General features: G+C 35.2%; 3 protein-coding genes and 1 long non-coding RNA gene across 4 annotated transcripts; 1 reads left to right on the forward strand and 3 right to left on the reverse strand.

The window, feature by feature from the left end:
- The first annotated feature begins 2881 nt into the window (after positions 1-2881).
- On the forward strand, positions 2882-8277 carry LOC143575729 (uncharacterized). The gene is made up of 9 exons (XM_077060021.1): positions 2882-3035; positions 4519-4662; positions 4776-4937; positions 5592-5697; positions 5782-5964; positions 6059-6218; positions 6879-7189; positions 7280-7369; positions 8066-8277. The coding sequence occupies exons 2-9, from the start codon at positions 4648-4650 to the stop codon at positions 8131-8133; spliced, it is 1095 nt and encodes a 364-aa protein (XP_076916136.1). The 5' UTR covers positions 2882-3035; positions 4519-4647; the 3' UTR covers positions 8134-8277.
- Positions 8278-8484: 207 nt separating this feature from the next.
- LOC143575728 (putative inactive receptor kinase At3g08680) lies at positions 8485-8880 on the reverse strand. The gene has a single exon (XM_077060020.1). It carries the CDS (start codon positions 8878-8880, stop codon positions 8485-8487), a length of 396 nt encoding a protein of 131 aa, XP_076916135.1.
- A 4814-nt stretch (positions 8881-13694) lies between these two features.
- Positions 13695-17036, reverse strand: LOC143575740 (uncharacterized). Its single transcript, XR_013142822.1, has 4 exons — positions 17008-17036; positions 16817-16866; positions 16218-16288; positions 13695-13925 (listed from the first exon to the last, which is right to left on the reverse strand). It is a non-coding gene; the product is annotated as an uncharacterized LOC143575740 (long non-coding RNA).
- Positions 17037-19231: 2195 nt separating this feature from the next.
- Positions 19232-21188, reverse strand: LOC143575731 (putative serine/threonine-protein kinase WNK11). The gene is made up of 4 exons (XM_077060022.1): positions 21070-21188; positions 20444-20806; positions 19932-20066; positions 19232-19831 (listed from the first exon to the last, which is right to left on the reverse strand). The coding sequence occupies exons 1-4, from the start codon at positions 21070-21072 to the stop codon at positions 19454-19456; spliced, it is 879 nt and encodes a 292-aa protein (XP_076916137.1). The 5' UTR covers positions 21073-21188; the 3' UTR covers positions 19232-19453.
- Between the last annotated feature and the right edge of the window lie 241 nt (positions 21189-21429).

The following is a 21429-nucleotide window of genomic DNA, read 5'->3' on the forward strand; positions in this document are numbered from 1 at the left end:
GGTAAGGACATTGTTTTCTCTTGTTTTCTGGGTGTAGAGGTTTGTGCTCTAGGGGAAGATCTCTACCCAATTGCTTTTCCGTTTCCGCGAAGCGTTTAGCTGCTGTCATGATGGCATCCCATGTGGATGGCATGCCATCTTTACCTGTTAAGGTGCAGATGAGCTCTGGGTCTTTCGCGCCCTGGATGAAAGCAGCGCGAACAAGATCTTCGCTAATACTACCCAGACTTAGCTTCTTTGAGTTAAAGCGAGTGATGAAGTCTAGCAAAGATTCATCTTCCTCTCGAATGCAGTTGAGGATTGTCCATTGCTCTTCGGTATACTTTTTTTGTTGGCTGAAGTGTTGGCTAAACTTCTGTTGGAAAGTCTGCCCAATCGTAGATGTGGTGGACCGGTAGACGGTCGAACCACGCTCTGGCTGCTCCAACCAGCGTCATCTGGAACATATAACACCACGTGGGTTCCGTCCAGTTGCTGACGGTTGCCCCCCGCTATGAATCTGTTCAAATTATCGTATGGGTCAGATATACCATCATAAGTGCCAATGTTGGACATCTGTTTGGCACTTCTTGGGGCGATTGCTTCCGCAATGTCCCTTGCAAACTTGGAGGTTCCCGCATTTGCAGCGGTTGGTCTGAAGGTTTTAGAGAAGTCACGTGGGTTTCCACCCGTGTTTTTTGGTTTGAAGGTTTCTCCAAAATTCCTTCTCGGTTGGAAGTCCGTTTCCTTACGCTTCCCTTTCGCCCTATGGCGAGGGTTTGCGTCGGTGTCAGATTCCTCCGAATCATCGTCCCAGTACTCGCACTCATTGCTCATGTTGAGCTGTTGTCGAGTGCTTTCGAATTCGTCAGCCTGTTGGAGTGAACGTAAGCGTTCATCCAACTCAGCTTGGAATTCCCTTTGACGTTTTTCCGCCCACGCTTTAACTTGTTCAAGTGTTTGGCGGGGGAGGATTGTTTACTGCACTTGCCCTCGGCTCGGGTAACCGGGGTAGTGTTCGTAAAATTACTGCACTTGCCCCGGCTTTAGTAACCGGGGTAGTGTTTGTAAAATTTGTGTGCTCGCCGGTGTTCCTCCCAGTAGCTGGGGTTGTGATTACCGGGATTTCTTGGTCACCCGCTGGCTTTGGCAACGGAGTAACCTTAACCATCTTTCCAGAAGTTTGAAAAAACTGAATGAATTAGTTCTAGCTTTTATGCACGGATGGCGCCAATGAAGAAACACTATATGACCCCGAGTAGATTATGGATAATCTGGGGGTTAAATAGATGTTTCCCACGAGGGTTAGGTCCGACAAGATGGTTCCTCTGATGACCTGCAAAACAGACACCGTGAGCTCGTCACTGAGAAGGGGGGGTACCTCCTTGTGACCACCCTCCGGCGTGAGAATCAGACTAGATTGCTTTTGAATATAAGTGTATATTAAGAGAATGACTAGAGCAGATATCAGGTAATATATCAAGATATAAAATATAAGATAAGATGATAATACCATTCCAAGGTGTTGGAGTATTTATAGCCGAAGGTAGGTTTCCAAGCAGGTACAAGCCGGCTGAATAGTATCCTGTTCTGCCAACTGTGGTTACGCACGTGCCATGCTGGTGGTTGGTGGGTAGGGAGCGGCTGATAGTGACCAGGCCGGCTGTGTACTATTCCTGTCCCACCAACTGCAGGCTACGCACGTCCTCCGACAGGTTGGTGAGTAGGCAGCGGCTGATAGTGATACAGTACAAGAGCGTGCTGCTCGTCATACTGTTGTCAGTGAGCTGTCGTATCTTTGGTCAGATCTTTTATCCATACCTCGTCAAGTACAAAAGATCCTCCAGTATCGTACGGACTGGCTCATTTGTGCGGGAGTGTCCCCCGGCTTTGTGCGGGAGTGTTCCCATTCCCTAGGCATTATGGTTGATTATGTAAGCTTATATTATTGATATATCATAAAGAGACAGATTTTTATGCCTGCCCCAAATGTTGTTAATATTAGAATCATAACTACCGGCACCCAAACATTCATAATTCAATTAGTGCAACTTCCAAACAAGATTGGTTAATGTCAGTTGTGAGAAATGCAAACCAAACATGTAAAATAAGTTTACATGTTAAAGTTCATTAGCCTCTAGATTAAATTATAACAAACTAAAAATTATTATCACTCAAAAAGTTAAAATAACCATTACGTCCTACGTCATACGGGTCGAATATCCATAGTGGCGGTTCAAGTTATGAAGTTTAAGTTTTTATGTTTATTTATTTTTTTTCCATATATTATGTGGATATGACATGTATATAGAACGGGCTGCTAATGCTCTAATATAATAATAAGTTGGTGTCTGATAAATCGAACTCAATTTATATAACTCGTCTTAATCCGACACATTTCATGACTTATGTAATCTGTTTACATAAATGAGTTGTCATGTTAAAATAAGTTGTAACCAAGACGTTAGAACTCATAAATTAAAGATTTTTTTTCTTTATCACTTTCTAGCGTAATCAGCCAATAAGCTTCTGGTTTGGTGCTCGGGAAATTTTCCGTTAAAAGTTTTCTTTTGGAGTGGTCCTGGGTTTGAATCTATGGAGCGTAAAATTAATAATTAACGGATGAAATTCTATCTCAGAGCTCAAACTCGTTAACTCGAAGGTATTAGTGATTGGTAGAGCTAATAACTTACCGTAAAGTCAACTAACACTAACTTACAACCTATTTAATCCATTTACAAAGCTTAATTACTTTTATATCATAATAATCAATGTAATACACGTATTATTATTCTTCATGTTAATTATCCGAAAGCAGATATTTTATCCAAAGCATACGAACTGGTCCAAGATAGATACGTATTAATATTATACGTATATATATATTCCCAAAAAGCCCTCCAACAACCAAATATTTACCATATTCTTCTCCTCTCCCATATCTACTCTACGGTTAACTGATATTATTATTATTATTATTATTAACATCTCACACACAACACAACACAACACAACACAACACAACACTCTCTCCGGCTTCCGGCCAAAATCCACAGGTATAATATATTCACACTCTCATATCTTTATTATAACTTCACCCTTCACTTATCACTTGCTGTGTGCTTAATCGATCTATACTGTATACTGTTTAACATGTCCGTACGGCGGTTTTAGTTTATTCGTGTTCGTAGATCTGGATTTTGCGTTCGGGACTATAAGTTTGACGAGATTTTGTTATTTTGTCAGTTATTTGGCTAGTTTAGGTAGTTATACACTTATACTCTTTACAAATAAAGACGATTTTAGTTCGATTTAGATGTTATTCATGCTGCCTTTGAGATTGAGCATTCACCTAGGGTTTCTTACCTGTTGAGGAATACTTGTTATTATTAATCAAATTGCAATAGAAATTCATTAATGTTGTTGTCAAAATGGCCACAAAACTTAAATTCCACAGATTTAGTACTTTGGTTGATAGTAGTAGGAGTCCGTGGTTGTAGAAGTCACCAGGCGCTGCCAGGTCAGTCGAATGAGGAGTTGCGAGTACTCGCACATGGTAAATTATAAGAAATTAATTTTCTGGAAATTATACATACGTGATATGTCAAATTTCGTGAGTTTACTAATATTTAAACAAAATTGCATATTTGAATTCTTCTTCGTTTATGCTTCACCGTTCAGTTATCACTTGCTGTAAGTTTTATCAATCTATACGGAATGCTGTTTAATATGTCCGTATGGTTTTTTTTGTCTGTCCGTGCTCACAGATCCAGCATCTAGCTGGATTTGGCGTGCATAAGGACTAGATTTTTTATTTTGTTAGTTGTTTTAAGTATTTTAGTTTGATTTGGAACTTGGAAGTTATTCATGTTGCCTTTGAGATTGAGCATTCACCTAGATTTTAAACCTGATGAGAAATTGAAATTACGATTAGTTATGCATTATTTATGCTGTAAACATGTATGAACAAATTGCAATAGAAATTAATTAATGTTGTTCAACTGGCCACAAAGTCCATAGATTGGATTTTCTGGATTTTGCTAAAAATCAGTGAGTTACTTTAGTTGATAGTACTAGGAATCCATGGTTGCAGAAGTCACTAGGTGCTGCTAGATTGGTCGACTGCAGAGTTGCGAGTACTCGGCCAGGTCTAGGCGGGGACTACTCGGGGACGGGGAGTAATCAGACAGTCAGACATGGTAAATTGTAAAAGGAAATAATTTTCGGGAAGTTATACATATGTCAAATATTGTTAGTTTTACAAATATTTATAACAAAAACATGAATATCAATATAAATCAAGAGGATTCATTTTCAGACACGGAAGTATTTCAAAAATCGATGGTCATTCTTTGATATTTTTGGCTGACTAACTCCAAATTGACTGAGTAATCGCCGAGTAATTTCGAGTTGACCACCGACTAGATTCGAGTAATCATCAAGTAACTCTGAGTTGACCGCCTAGAACCGAGTCCGAGTTGGCGAGTTTTACAACAATGAGTAGGACTGATAACGTTAATGTTTTGTATCATCTTTTAGGTTGAATTTGTCGAAACAAAACATATTGTTCCACTAGTTTTAGGAGAAAATAATTTACACATCTGAACAAAGCTGGATTGGGGAAACAAGAAGAGTTTGTTGAAATGAGTCTACTAGCATTCAACTGAGATGAAGACCAATCAGGTTCCTATTTGTATTACCTAAATTTTTTTTATAACGGTGCTTAATTGTTTGATTAGTATGAGTCCGTAGTAAAAAGTTAATGGACCAAACTTACTTTGTTCAACTCTATGCAGGAATCTAAGAACACAACAGAAATACAGTCCTTAACCCAAGCTTCACACGAGTCCCAAAGTGACCAACATAATAATGCGACTGACACTCCTGTTCCCGACACTGGTTCAGCCTCCATTTCAAGCAATGACAACCGGAAAGTTTCTAGAGAAGATATTGAACTTGTAAGATTATTGTTTATGTCTTTATGTGCAATTGTGTATAAGTACTTACTAGGGCTGTAAACAAACCCTCATGAACTGTTTGGTGGGAACTAAGTTTGTTCATTTAATAATTAAACGAACATGAACAAGGAATTCTGTTTGATTAATTAAATAAACAAACATGAACAGAAGTCGTTTATGCGAGCATTTGGTCTTATGTTCGTTTACGTTTGTTAATGTTCTTTCTTTTACGTTTGTTGGTGTTCGGATCGTTTAGTCGTTCATGGTTGTTTGTTTATGTCTGGTCATTAAAGGTTTTTTGCAGTTGATTTTTTTAGTTTATCATGTCAAGTATTTTTAGATAATTATGTCAAGTACTTAACTTATACTGATTCTAGATGATTATGTCTAATGCTTGAGTTTATAAATGTTGATTTATATTATGTTCGTTTATGCTCTTAACGAACAAACACAAACACATTTTTTCCTTAAAGAACAAACACAGGCAAGAAGTTATTTTCTGGTTTGTGTTTGTGAACCGTTCGTTATAACGAATGAACACGAACAAGGTCTCCTTCAGTTCGGGTTGGCTGGGTTTGTTTACAGCCGTAGTACATATAATTATCAAACCAGTTTGGATTATGCAGATCTTGATTTTGTTCTTTATTGGTGCAGGTCCAGAATTTGATAGAACGGTGTTTGCAGCTGTATATGAACAGAGATGAGGTGGTGAAAACTTTGCTAAATCGTGCGAGGATAGATCCTGGTTTTACAACTTTAGGTACATTAGTTAAGGCATTTTTTTGATTGTGTTCTATTCTTACCATAAGTTTAAGTAGGACTAGAGTTGACTTTTGAAGAGCAGTTTGGCAGAAATTGGAAGAAGAAAATGCAGACTTTTTTAGAGCTTATTACATACGGTTGAAGCTAAAGAAGCAAATCATTTTGTTTAATCATTTGCTCGAACATCAATATCGTCTTACAAAGTATCCAATGCAACCGAAGCTTCCTCTTGCTCCCATACAAAATGGCATTCATCCAATGCCAGGTAAACTCTTATTTGGTTACACATCTCACACATAAATATAATTAGCAAATTAAATAATTATCATTAATACTGAATTTCGTTTCTTGTAGTACAGTTAACTACTTACCAATGGGATACCCAGTTTTACCGCAACCGTCAATGGCAGCTACGGGTCAACCGCATATGAATCCCATGGGTATATGCAACTGTCATGTGGTCAATGGAGTCCCGGCTCCAAGTAACTTCCATCCCATGAGGGTGAACTCTGGAAATGAGTGAGTTGATATTAATATCTTTGATGTATTTTTCATATTTTGAGGGCAAAAACTATAAAAAACCATCATACTTTCTGTATTTTTTTATAAAAGTCAACATTTTTTTGCACATGAAAAACCAACGTGCTTTTTTTTTTTAATAAAAGTCCCTTAACAGTTTTTACACATTAAAGTCCCGCCACATGTTAAATTTGAACAACATTATTTTTTTTTTACTTTTACTCCGTGTGGAAAGAATTGAGATGAATTAATGCTTTAATTCAGTACGTTGATAGTAACAAATAATCTTTTGAAAACAATATAATAAAAATGCACGCTCTCAAAATAAAATAAAAACAAAAAAAATATAACATGGTTTGTATAAATTTAAAATCGTTAAAAAATTATAAACAAATGATTTTAATTGCTCTTATAAATTTAAAATCATTAAAAAATTTAGGCATGATTTGATAGACTGTCACCTCTCCGAGGACATGGTTGAGGATAGGAATTCTTGGAGACGTAGAATTAAGGTTAAAAGACTTTTAGGGGAAATATATAGTTGACTTTTACAAGAAAAAGAAAACACAGAAAGTATGTTAGTCTTTTCTTTATGGTATATAGTATTTACCCTTTTTTTGAACTTAAAGTTGTGACTTTTTCCTTTTATAATTATTGAAGAACCATGGCGATGGATAACAATGCAGCTGACGTGAAGCCAGCTGTACCAGTGAACGGGGCGATTTCACCTATATCAGACTTGCCTATGAGTCCTACGTCAGTGGCATCCAGTGGCCATTTCCCGTTCACCGCGGCTGAAATATCAGGAATGGGAGTTGACACGTCAGCGCTCGACACGGCTTTCCCTTCTGACGTGGCAAGTTCTGTAGGTTTGCATTTGCCACCTGATAATGGAAGTTCTAGACCTTTTGGTAATATTCCATGGAATTTTAGTCTTTCAGATCTAACTGCTGATCTGTCAAACTTGGGAGGTATTACATGATAGTTGATACATTAAATTATTAATAATTATTATTTTTCCGTTATTTAACTTATTAAAGTTTTGAATTAATTGTTTTTAGATCTTGGAGCTCTTGGTAACTACCCTGGTTCGCCTTTTCTGCCATCTGATTCGGATATATTACTCGATTCTCCCGAGCAAGAGGACATTGGTACAAACTCTATATCCATGATTAAGCTTGTAAACGAAGCGAACAAACAAGAATGCGGCATGTTTGTGCTCGTTCATTTATTTTTAAGTGGTCAAACGTTTGAACATGAGCAGCTAAGCGATCAGGATTTTCTTGTTCGTGTTCGTTCGTTAAGAAAATTTGTGCGTTGTGTTCGTTTATGTTCGTTCGCTACCAGTAAAGACGAACGGTTTATGAATGTAAACAAATGAATGCAACTTAAAATAGACTAACGAACATAGCTGAGCTAAAACCAATTTAAAGTTATGTAAACACAATGTGTTGGGCTGAAATAGCTATTAAATCTTAATTTTATTGTAACGAGGGTAAAAAATTCAAATGAACGTAAACTTACGGACATAAATGAGCAAATAAATGAACGGACATAATTGAACGAACGTAAATGAACGAACATAAACGAACCAATGTAAATGAGTGTTTACAAATTAAATGAACGAAGGAGACATGTGCTCATGTTGTTAATTTAGTTAAGTGAAGAAAAACTTTTGTTTGTGTTCATTCATTTATTAAATATTAAATAAACGAACTTCCCGCTGATCAGTTCATGAATGGTTCACTGAACCTTCAGTTCGTTTACAAGCCTATTCTTGATCCTAATACTTTAATTTATCAAAATGGTGGAAATTTAACATTTTTTTATCCTTTTGTTTTTCTTAGTGGAAGAGTTCTTTGCAGACTCGGTTCCCGGACCACCATGCTCCAATTCAGATGACGAAAAGTCCTAATCTAAGGTTAGACATAAACTATTGTCTTGGAACACAATTATGTACAATAAATGTTACACAAGAACTGATATGTCATTTTTATTATATCCCGGATCTTACCACTAAAACAGTAAAGCTTCTGTTATCAATTTTTTTTTATTTCTTTTAACCAGGAAATCATTACTGTCTTCTCTATATACATAATGTAGAAGAGATTGAATGATATATATAGGAAACAAGCCAGAAATCCTAGACAAACCTATAACGGGCCGGTGGGCCAAAGAGAAATAAAGGTCCTAGTAATAAACTAGTGACACAAACCCTGTTTATAATTAACAATAAATAAATCAACCTAATAAAAAACTGGTATCTTCAACCCTCCTCTGCGACTGAATAAAGCACACGGCCGTCTTGTGGGCCGGACTCTACCGATGAGCCTGAAATATCTTCATCAACGAGCCCAACAATCGTCTCCAAAACTTCAGCCATTGTGGGTCGATTCTCAGCAAAATGGGCCACACATTTAAGTGCGACATTCAACATAGGAAAACCGATCATTCCAACCTTTGCAATCTCCTTGTCAAAAACCTCACCGGTCCATTCTTCTCTAACCATGGCCTTCACCCACTTTGGTAGATCTAACCCACTGTTGTCCACTATCTTTCCAGTTAACAGTTCTAACAGAATCACCCCAAAACTGTACACGTCACCTTGCTCTGATAAAGATCTCTCGGGGGCTGTATAACCGTCGGATCTGAACAAGCACATGCTCTTTGGATCAAGCAACGTTGAATACCCGTATTCACTTATTAACGGTTCTTCATTCTCGTTTAGAAGAATGTTGGAAGGCTTGATATTTCCATGTGGAATAATATCTGAGTCATCACAGGTTTTGTATATATGATTCAAACCTTGTGCTATTCCAATCGCTATCGACAACCGAAGATTCCACGGGAAATCATGTTTCCCCTTAACGCACCCTGCACGTAACAAAAGTTAGTTTAGATCATTATTAGTTGAATCTTTTATACAAAACGTTTGTTGGCTTACTTTCCATAAGGGAGAGAAGGCTGCCTTTATTTTGATACTTGTAAATCAAAAGCTTTTCTTCACCTTGACAACTATAAGCTACAAGCGGTAGAATGTTTGGATGGTTTATTTTCCCGACTTTCGTCATCGTGTGTTCGAATTCTGCATTTGGCGTGTGTAATTTCTTCAATCGTTTGACTGCATACGTGCGATTGTTAAGCTGAACTTTGTAAAGGCTGCTACAAAAGTTTTGGCTTTGCATATCCGCCCCCGCGTCTAGAAGGTTCTCTAGTTTAAAATGATGCTCTTCTTCCACAAAGAAAACAAGATCTTGACGTTTTTCTTCATGTTTGACTTCGGTCAAACTCATGATCATGGAAGCTTTAGGGGACGCTTCGAGATTGTTTTTTCCGCTCTTCTTTTTCTTTGACAATTTTGTAACCTTCACAATCACTACACAGGCAATTATGCCAGCTAATGCTATTACAAGAACAACCTCCACGAAAAACATGGTGCCATGCATCGTTCGTTTCGGATGATACGCATTATCTGTTGACGGGGCGGACGCGATGTCGTTTTGGGCTGTTGGTGAAAGATCCTTCCTACCCGTGATATTGACGGTTAGAGCTAAACTTATGAGCATGAATAACAATCCCCTCAGACTCGGGTGCATATTGGCAGTAACATGCATGGTTTAGACCTTGAGAGACTTGGTAATGGGTTCGGGGTTTTGAAACAAGTATATCATATGTTAAATAAAGACATAGTTCATAGTTTCCAATGACAGAACAACAAGAATCTAAAACTCTTTGAGAGAAACGATGTTTATCTTAAGCATTCTGGTTGGTGCTCTTTGTGACTAGATTAACCCTTTAGAAGTCATGTTAGGTACTAGTTATAGCTGCTGTACCGAGGACATAATTGGGATTAAGAAATGTGACATGAGGTTTGACTTATTCTTCCATTGTTTTTTGAGATTGGCATAAACAAGGAAAACTGGTCACAATAAGGTCTTAAGATTTAACAATTGATCAATAAAATTAATAATTTTTGATGAAAACAAGAATATAGATGGGTGTGTATCTATTTTTGGAATAAAAAAGGAAACAGCGAATCAGGAGTAGACATGAAGATGAATGATGATCACGGCAAAACATGATCGGAAAAAAAAAATTTAAGACAAGCAATGGCCGTGGGTGGTGGTAATCTAATTTAAATGAATCATGATTGTCACCACTTGAATTTAAGTTCTATTCGTTTGTTGTCACAGAAACGATCCTTGATTAATAACAACCGTATAAGAAACACTTCCGTATATAATTTCGGTCCAACATTAAAAGGGAATTCTTCAAATGGATATTTGGTGTTGATCATCTCATGAAATTCGGAAAATGAAGATAAGTGAGAGTCATGATGAATGAACTTTCATAATGAAATGGATATTTGGTGTTGATCATCTCATGAAATTTGGTTAGGGATGTTCTATAAAACCATATCGAAACTAGGAAGTCGTGTACGACGTAAAAAGTGGAGTCTTCCCCTAAACAAGGAGCTTATAGTAGTATAAAGCACACTTTCAATAGGAACACAAGATGTACCAATAGAAGTGAACATTTCACCATCTTCTTAACACATCTCATTGTAAATGATTCATCGATGCATTAAAGACGAACAGGAAAATCATATGTTGCAAGCTTCACTGTGAGAATTGATTGAACACGCCGATAAAAGTCTATTGTCCAAAGGTATTGAACTTATATCGTCTAAACACTTGACTCTAGCATTTGGGCATGCTATAGAAGCATTTTGTATTTGTGAGTTATCTGTATTGAAGTGGTCTTACTCCTACAAATGGTGAATTGTTAAAAAAATGTTACAAAATATGCTAACAATTACATATCCTCGATTGCATATAAAATTGTTGATGAGGAGATGGTGTAAATTTGGTGTCGGCCTTTTACTTAGTTTAGGTTACAGGTTGTGAATCAAAACGAAAGAAATTTGAAAATTAATTCAATTGAGAATCTTAATATACTTAATATACTTTTAGAAAAAATTAAAATATCATACAAAGTCTCCTTATCATATAAAGCGTAAGAAAGATATTGAAACCTTAGATTAAGAAATCAGTGGTTGACATCACGGAAGGATGCCAACTCCTCAACAATTTATGCAAGAAAATCTTTTCGACATAATGTGCAAGACTTTAGAAAGCACAACGAATTGGAGTGCACCACGACCTTTTTAATATTTGTGACAATCATGCACAATAACATGCTATAAGTGAATTTAATTAAACATGAGATAAGTATAAACTTGTATCAAGATTGCAAACAAACGACACCAATGAAAATGGTTATACCATAGAAGTTATGAAGCACGGAAGCATAAATTGCACACTACCATGACGAAAACTCTCATAATGTTAATGAATAGGGGTGAAAACTCTCATAACATTATGCACATGTTACACATGACCACGATGTATCAATCACAAGTATTTGACGAACCTAGGTTGGAGGATTCAATGAGACGCCACAAGACTCTCTCCACAACTAGAGGTAGGAGGTGTGTATTGAAAGGATCCAAAGCTTTAATAAGGTAATGAGAAAAAGGAATATTGCTTTATGAAAAGGTGAAGTTATAGAGAACAATAACAATACATGGGGTTCTTTGTGACTTACCTTTAGGGTGCAAATGAATCTGTAAAAAGCAAAAATGTGAAATGTGCAAGTTTAAAGTCATATTCACATAATCGGCTATAGACAAAGAGTATATTGATTACTTTGGCACTTACGTTCATGTTATCAGAATTTCTACTATTAGACTATTAATTGTATCGTTTTTTAATTATTCATAATCTTATGATTCACTAAATGGACGTGAAAACCGCATTTTTAAATGATGGTTTGAAAGAAGAAGTTTATATGAAACAACAGGAGGTTTTATTTGCTTGGACAAGAGCATGTAAACTAAGCAATCTATGTATGGGTTAAAATCAAGCACCCTTAAATCTCTAACAATGGTATCAAAGCTTTAATGATGTAATTTAATTTCTTTTTACCAATTGGAATGCAACAAGCTTGAGAACGACTATGGGCAAATAATTATAAATTTTGAGGTCCCAATTTTGATATCAATGTGAAATTGCTTCATTTTAAAACTAATATAATCATATTTACAAGATATGTAATTTGCATCAGCATACATTATTGTTCTTGGTTCGAGTTTCTTCAATACATCAAGTTCTATTTATTAAACTTTTTTTAAACAAAATTTACCTATGTAATTTGTGTGTTCAGTTAACTTATTTTATGCTTATTCATTTGTATCAATGCATTATTAATTCGTTTTATGTTAAAAAGAGTTCGGCTGAAAATTTTTCTTTTATGTTTCTAGTTTAACAACAATGCTCAATGAACTAACTGCTTCTAAGGATGACTACACTTTAAAAATTTTCTATTAAAATGTAAATTCAACATGTGCTCGAAAAACATGAAGAAATAATCTCAATGGATATGATTCTCATGGATGAAAAAGTATTATACATAATTCTAAATATTTTATTATCGTTTATTTATACTTTCAAGTTTAACTTCAGGGACATAAAGTCCATGCAAGTATTGAGGAGATGGTTTAAACTAGGGTTGTTCAAAAATTTGTGGCTCGTGGCTCGTTCGAAAATAGCTTGAAAAAAACTCGATTATAAATGAGCTCGACTCGACTCGGCTCGATTTCTAAACGAGCCAAGCTCGAGCCAGGGTAAGCTCGGCTCGTGGCTCGGTCTTGGCTCGACTCATTAGCTCGGCTCGTTGGCTCGTTTAGATTAAACCCTAAATTTTAATGTCTATATATAATAATATCATACCAAGAAATAAATAAATAAAAATTATACATATATTATATCACTCGATAGAGGTGCACAAATCGGGTATTTAAAAAACCCGGAACCGGGTAGGAACCGGTTCCGGGTATGGTCAACAAAAGTCAAACCCGGTTCGGTTCCGGAACCGGTTCCGGGTATAGTCGGGTATTTGACCGGGTTTTGACCAGTTCCGGGTCGGGTTTTGACCGGTTCCTCCGGGTTTTTTTCGGGTTTTTGACCGGTTCCTCCGGGTTTTTTCCACCGGTTCCGGGTCGGTTCCGGTTCCGGAACCGGCTCCGAGGAGAAATCCTATACCCGGTCAGGAACCGGTTCCGGGTATGGGTTAGAACCGGTTCCGGGTCGGTTCCACCGGTTCGGTTCCGGAACCGGTTATTTTGTGCACGTCTATCACTCGATACCTAAAACCTTATAAAAACATAACGAAAATAACACATATAAATTTATAAATTCTCTAGTTTATAAATTTTATATAATACTAGTTTGAGACCCGTGTAATACACAGGCAATTAATGAAAATTTTAATATTTAAACAATAAGCAAAATACAATCAATAACACAGTTGTCATATATTGTTAATACAATTACAAATTACAAGGATTACAAAAAAAAATTACACAAGTATTTTATAAATAAGAAAAAATTTTCTTTTGTTGTTGTATTGGTCAGATTACCTTGTTTATCAATAATCAGAATCTTTAGCCCACACCTGCTTGTAACTCTTGACAAGGCGACGTATAGTTATCCATGTGAGAACACGGGTTCCTTTAAGTACAAACCCACCCTTGATAATGATTGACCTTGGCTTTTGTTTATCGTCATCGCGAAACATACTGCAAGGGGAAATTGCCGTCTTTGAAACTTGTAGGCTATTTTGTTGTCTGATGGAGTCAATGACGATCTATGAATCAAAACTCTATGACCAATGTTAGTTCCAGAAATAATTTTGGCTTCAACTACACAAGTTTGTTTCATTTTTGAAGAAATTTATTTTATTCTTGCTTGTAAAAAATAACAATCATGGACAAACTGTATATGTTTTGAAAAAACAACCTTCTTGTTACTTCAACATCTTTTGTCATATAAAGCCTTCTTCTCATTATTGCAGTATGTATTAATGGTTCATTTACAAAGCAAAACCATAGAAACATCATACGAAGTTACCAACAAAGAAAATGTCACATTCACATAGATATTACAAAGCTATGAAAAGATAGCATCACCAAGACTTGTTTGATGGCATCAATATTGATAACTAAATATGAGTCATTTTTAGCCTTCGGCCACAAATGACAAACCAACCATCACAAGACAGAGTGTTGTTGGGTGGCGCCCTTGCCACCTCACCAGCATGTTTACAGCCAAGTTAAATAGGAAGTTAAGGAGGCTTGAGCCCCTTTAGGCGTCACTGCATTGACGGCGGGGCCACAATCAATTTCAACAAACTCACCTTTTTTTAAGAAAAATAATAATTAAGATAAAATAATTTTGTTGTTAGCTAAACTATTACGCGTTTTTGATGAAAAAGTTGGTGAGATCCTACATGCCTACATTATGTAACAGTGACATGGCGGTAAGTTTTTCACTTTAGTTAAACCACCACACATAAGCCAAACAAAAACTATATATTGTGCAAACACAATGTAGATGCAAAAACGATCAATCAAGCGTTGTCTATAAATTTAAAATCCCTATTCAATCACAGTTTGAAATCTATGAAACTAATAGATAAGGAATGCAAATGAGAGGAATATTTAAAAAAAACATACTAACCTGTTGTTTGTCATAGCTATTTTGAAGTTGATTTATGTGTGTGTGTGTTTGAGATAAATTCTGATATAAGGTTGTGTTATATATATAGATTTAAAAACAGTAAATAAGGAAATATATTTTTAAAAATTAAAAACTATTCCCCTAAAAATCAGGGATATTTGAAGAAGTCTAAAAATATGGGATATTAGTAATAATTTGAAAACGAATTATTGATATCTTCCATTTTTAAGTTCAACTTAATTAAGGTTATTGATATCTTCCATAATTAAATTAAATTAAATTGTACCGGTGAAATTTAAACTACGTTTTTGCTTCTCAAAGTGTTCTTAAACAACAACAAAGGGTCAAACATTGTTGTTGCAAAATGCATTTTGTTTTAAAATGTAAAAATTTAGGGATAACTCATGTTGAGGTCCCCATTTATTTTACCATTTTCATTATGGTCATCCACATATTGCAACTACTTTACATACCACCAAAATATATATCCTGGTTTGTTCATAATACCAAATTTTGGCGTAAAACATGTCTGATGACAAAAATTTTGGAAAGACAAAAATATCCCTGTATCAATCTATCAAAAAGCAAACTTTCTTTGTTCTGTTAAGGGATATGTCATATGTTTGAACTTTGAAGTGTTCCATGAAGTTATTTCTGTTTGTTATATAACAAAAGTACCCTTACACGTGGGGAAGAAGCAAAGTGTCATTATACTTTTTTGTTTATATTTGTTATTTATAATAACATATTTTTTAAAAATCGTATTAGTATTAATATTATTTGAAACTTTATATTCATTATTAGTAATTAGTAAGTTGTTATAATCTATAAAATTATTTATAGATATTGATATATTCCATATAAAAGTCAAAGTTAATTAATTTATTGATTTATAATTACACAATTTTTAATATAGTATTATTATTAATATGACCTGATCAACTTGATATAAATACTTGAGCAAGTGTAAATTTTTTCTTAGGTCTAAATTAGTATAAGTATATTGTGATTAAATTAGTGAATAATATGTAATTGTAGCTTTCCAAATTCAGGTTGAACCATTTTATTAAGTCCATATATTAATCCTTGATTTATGGAATTTAGTTAAAATAATTAAAAAAATTTAAAATGTATACCAACATTTAAATAAATATTATATTAGAACAGAATAATAAATAAAATCATATATAGATTCCTTAAATAAAATCATAATTGAATAATCTAAAACATTTAAAATGTAAAAACTTTAAATCATAAAGTAAGTAAATGGAATTGTAAGTCTGAGTGTCTGACCTAAAGCTAATCAAAAATTAAAATGATTTTACATTAATAGAACATGAAAATAGATTTATATATTAATAAAATATTATAATTATAATCTTACTATATATACATATAAATATAGAGGATGGATGCGTACATTTCAACATGGAGACAACCTCCTCTGCATCTTGAACAGCATTTTCATTCAACTTTTCAATTTCCTTTGATCTGCACGAATTTGTAAAAAATAATATGATATAACTTGTAAAAACAAAAATGCTGGAATTAAAATCCAAACTACAATATTATTTTTTCGACTTCTTAAGCTGAGGGCATTTTAGTAATTGCCCTAGAATACGCTGTTTGGGAATTAGCACGTCATGAATCCGGAGATTAACAACGGAAAGTAACGGCAAGATCTTAACAAACTTGACACACCAACGGATGATATTCAATTTCGTAAACTAACAAATCTAACGGTGTAGATCAACCTAATTAACAAAAATAAACGGTTTGAAATTAATATTATAAGGTATCCAATGGTTTATTCTCTTTGGGTTTATACGGGACAGAAGTGACAACCAAAAGCAGGAACAAATAATTGAAGCAAGCAATAAGAAGTCGGATTCATGACAATAATAATAATAATAATCAATTTTGTAAACTAACAAATCTAACGGTGTAGATCAACCTAATTAACAAAAATAAACGGTTCCAAAAATAAGTGAGTCAACTCAGTACAATTAAGTTATTTACCTAGCAGCCATTGATGAGTTGTTCGAGGTCTGCAACTGTTCAATTTCTTCCTACAACAAAACACAGACACATGTATGTAAATAACCAAAAAGGGTAAATGATCTGTGTATTAATCAATTGAAATTGAAATCGTATAAATCAATTGAAATTGATAAATAAATCTAAAATAATAAATTGAATGAAAATCGTACCAAAAGAGAAGATATTTGTTTGCTTGTGGTGGTGGTGGCCGTGGATAGGGTTCCCGGCACCGGGGGTGGTGGTGGAAGCCATGGAGAGTACGATAGCGGTTGATGGAGTGGGAGAAATCTTGGATCAGGGTTTGATTAGACAGCAGGTTTGAATAACAATTCAATGGGTGGGTATAACGGATCCATATTTTAAAAAATGGGTTAAAAACGGATGAGAGTGTGACAAGTTGCATATAGGAGTAGTTATTTATTAGAATAGTAAGATGTATGTTAAAATTATATTTTTGTATTTTATATATCAAAATTTGTAAAATATAAAACAGAAAAATAATAAATAAAAAATAATTTTTTTAAAAAATTTAAAGGAGCCCAGCTTGAAAAGCTCGAGCTTTAAACGAGCCGAGCTCGAGCTCGATAAAGAAAACAAGCCGAGCTTGAGCCAGCTCGATTAAGTTCGAGCCCGAGCTCGAGCACGCTCTAACTCGACTCGACTCGTTTACAGCCCTAGTTTAAACGGTTTAAAATTCCAAGGATGGGTGTCAATTATTAAAAGTACAAGTATGTAGATAATCCACATAAAATCAATATAAACTATAAGGCGAAAGTTAACGTATAAATATAAGGAAAATTGGATTTAAATAATCTCACCTTTAATGGATTGGCCAATAATAATCTCACCTCCGGTATTTCCTGCTTGCAGTCCCACCTTTTCAATGTTTTTTGTTTTATAAACCGGCGTTAAAAAACCTTAACGGGGTTAAGTATTTGCTTATGGGTCGAGTGACTAGGCTTTTTAATATCCACCTGGCTTTTCCCTTTATATCCCCCCCCCCATTACCTACGTGTAATACTCACCATTTAAACCCCAAAACTAACCACTGAGGTTAAGCACCACTCCTCCGGCACCACCTCTACCACTTACCCCAACACCACCACCGCTTATCACCACCAACACATGTCGCCGTCACCACCAAGCCATCAATCCGCCCCCCCACAAAAAACTCCATCTCTGACGACCATTAAATCTGGCCACCTGACCACCACCATCACCGCTGCCTGACCACGCCATCTTCACAACAAGCGATCAACGCCACATCTCGGTCTATGCTTTCTTTCTCATCCACAACCAACACCAAGCATCACCATTAAATCCGGCGACTGCTCAAAGCTGATGGCAACAAATCACCACCACAACTTCAAGATGTCGTCGACCACCAATCACCGCCACATTCAGACCTTCTCTATCCTCTCTCTCTCTCATCCCAAAAATCAATCAATGGCTCAGAAGATAGAGATAGAAGAAACTGAGCCGAAACCCTAACATTATGCTCACCGTCAATCTCCGACCGTATATCCGATCTCAAATCCACCGTTACCATTGACTTTCGTCCTAACTCCGCCGCCGTGCCGGAAACTGAAATCGAAACCTTAGATCCGTCCAGAAATATTAGGGTTTCTAAAGGGAAAAGCCAGGTGGAGGGGGGGGGGGAATATAAAGGGAAAAGCCAGGTGGATATTAAAAAGCTTAGTCACTCGCCACATAAGCAAATACTTAACCCCGTTAAGTTTTTTTTTAACGCTGGTTTATAAAACAAAAAACATTGAAAATGTGGGATTGCCAGCGGGAAATACCGGAGGTGGGATTATTATTGGCTAATCCATTAAAGGTGGGATTATTTAAATCCAAATTTCCTAACTTTAATTAACGTGTTAATTATGTGAATCAAGTAATGTAATTATATTTACAAATAGGGTAATTACGTAATTACATCGTAGTATAATTACATTACACTATAATTACACTATGTTGTATGTATAATTACATTACTTGATCTCACAGTTAACACGTTAATTTAATTTGAATTTGATCCCAACCCAAACTATAAATCCATATATAACTCTTAAATTTAATACCTCTTGTGATACACAAGTTCTACCCCAATTAATATCATAATAAACGAAATAACGTGTCAAAAAATATCATGTTTAGTACTTTAGTCTTGAAAGTTGTCTAATATTAATATGCTGACGACTCATTGTTCATTGAATTTATTTGACATCAAATAATTAGTATTAAGTATTCCAAACATGTTTAAAATAATAATATATACATTAGTCAAAAGTAATATGCAAATGCTACAATTTAAAAATAGTTTTGACTTTTCATAAACGTAAACAAATATACATTTTACACCTTACTGGCTTAGCCATAAAAAAACAATACAAATACAATCCATCATCTATCTACAAATATTGTTCCCACCACCAAACAACTACCCCAATAAAATCAAATCCTATTACATGGTTACATCTACCCATTAAAACATTTATAAAAAAAAAAATCAATTCAACACCAAATAACACACACAAAGAAAGTTATAAACATCTAACACGCGATTTCCGTATGAAATTGACTTGCTAGTACTTATTTGTTAACAAGCCGTCGTCAAATTTCACCATCGTCACATATGTTATCAAAGAAAGGATCATTAAGAAGGTCCGCAGCAGAAGGCCTAACCCTTGGTTGGGCTAGACACTTCTCGATAAAGGCCTTTACCTCAGGATCCTTTACCTTGTTCATGGCATCCGGTCTGATTCCAGATGTTACTTTTTTGTAAATTCTAGCAACATTGTTACATTCACTGTAAGGCAATTCGAGAGTCACCAATTCAAGCAAGCACATGCCAAAAGAGTATATATCGACTAGCTCTGTGTAGTCTTCTTTGTACAACTCGGGAGCCATGAATTCAGGTGTCCCGAGTATTGAATGTGCACAATGACTCTTACCGACTATTGCAGCTAAACCCAAATCACCAATTTTTACCTAATGGACCAAGAAACCTTAAACAATATATCAAATTGATAAAATATTATAATATGATTAAGCATCAAACATTATTCAATAAAAGCTATTGAGAACCTACCTGGCCAATATTGCCATTAATAAAAATATTGCTGCAATTGAGATCTCTATGAATGATACACGGATCATGCGTGTGCAAATAATCCAAACCTTTCAATATTTGTCGACACCACTTCTTCAATGCATGCATCGACACCTATCAGACATAATATAATTATTAGTTGAAAGACAACTAGTTTTATGTAAATATGAGTTATCCTCACACCTTGTAAAACACTTATTTTACAATTGTCAAACAATATTACAATGATCATTTTCACCAAACATTTTCAAAATTTGATCATCTATAGTCAGAAAGACCGTTAAAATATTTCCAAACGGCTGTCTTGACAAAGAATTTTCGAAGTGTCTGAACGGTCATCCGATTATTGTTAAAATGGCTGTTTTGACCAATAATTTTCAAAGTTTGACTTTTTTTTTATCAGAACAGACGTCCCGACCATTTTGTGGACATCCATATGAGGGTGTTAAATCAGCTACTTTACACCATCATTTAGAGTTTTAACTACACACCTGCCGATGCTTATTCCGGTAATCCCTCAAATTCCCGGACGTGCAAACTTCGGTAATAAAGTTTAATGTGTTCCTTTCACCATCTCTCCATTGCGAAAACAGCGTAATAATATTCTTATGCTTCAACGTTGTTAACAACTTAACCTCCAAATACAACCGTTCAATCATCGCTTGATCGTCCGAAAAGTACCTCAACTTGACTTGATTCCATGCAACCTCAATTCCTTCTTCTTGATCAAAGGCTCGATACACTTTTTTCACTGCGCCTGAGCCGAGCAGCTCGTTGTAGCGTCCGTATCTGCCGGACGGGTCCACCTCCACGAAGGGTTCCCTGTTCGCCAGATCTGATTCCATTCCTGGCATCTGAAAAATTATTATTATTATTATTATTATTATTATTATTATTATTTGAATGGGAAATGTTATATAAAAAAAAGATAGCGGGAAGCTAGCAAAAACCTCAAGACAAACAAACAACCAACGTGACAAAACAAAAACAAGACAGACTAAACATCTAAAGAAACTAAAAATAAAAAGCTAGGGAATACCCGAAACAACTATCAAAGCAAAGTGACTTTTGTTAACCAAGCCTATTAATTGATTAATAAATAGAATTAGTTATGTACCATGAGAAGAGAGAAGTGAAGGCGTGTGGGCCGCCAGCAGAGGAGGTTTGAATATTAGGAACAAAGTGTAGACATGTTAATATGGTGGCAATGAAGAAATGGTGGTAGGGTTTATTTATAGTTGGAGCGTGGTATTTATATATACTGTAATCATGGCAAGTGTCAATGGGTTGGTGGCCGTTTGCTTTTATTATTTCTTTTCCTTTTTATATTTTCCCTTTCTCTTTTTATTTGATTATTTTATATTTAATTAGGTTATTGTCCCGTGTAGCACAATGATACAAAATATTAAAAAACATTAAATATGCATATATAAATTATATAATGAACATTATAATTTTACAAATATATAAGGTGTTA

Source organism: Bidens hawaiensis, unplaced genomic scaffold (assembly GCF_021521415.1).
Source record: "Bidens hawaiensis isolate Kalapana, Puna unplaced genomic scaffold, B.hawaiensis_p1.1 tig00027599_1, whole genome shotgun sequence".
In the NCBI taxonomy this organism is placed as follows: Eukaryota; Viridiplantae; Streptophyta; class Magnoliopsida; order Asterales; family Asteraceae; genus Bidens; species Bidens hawaiensis.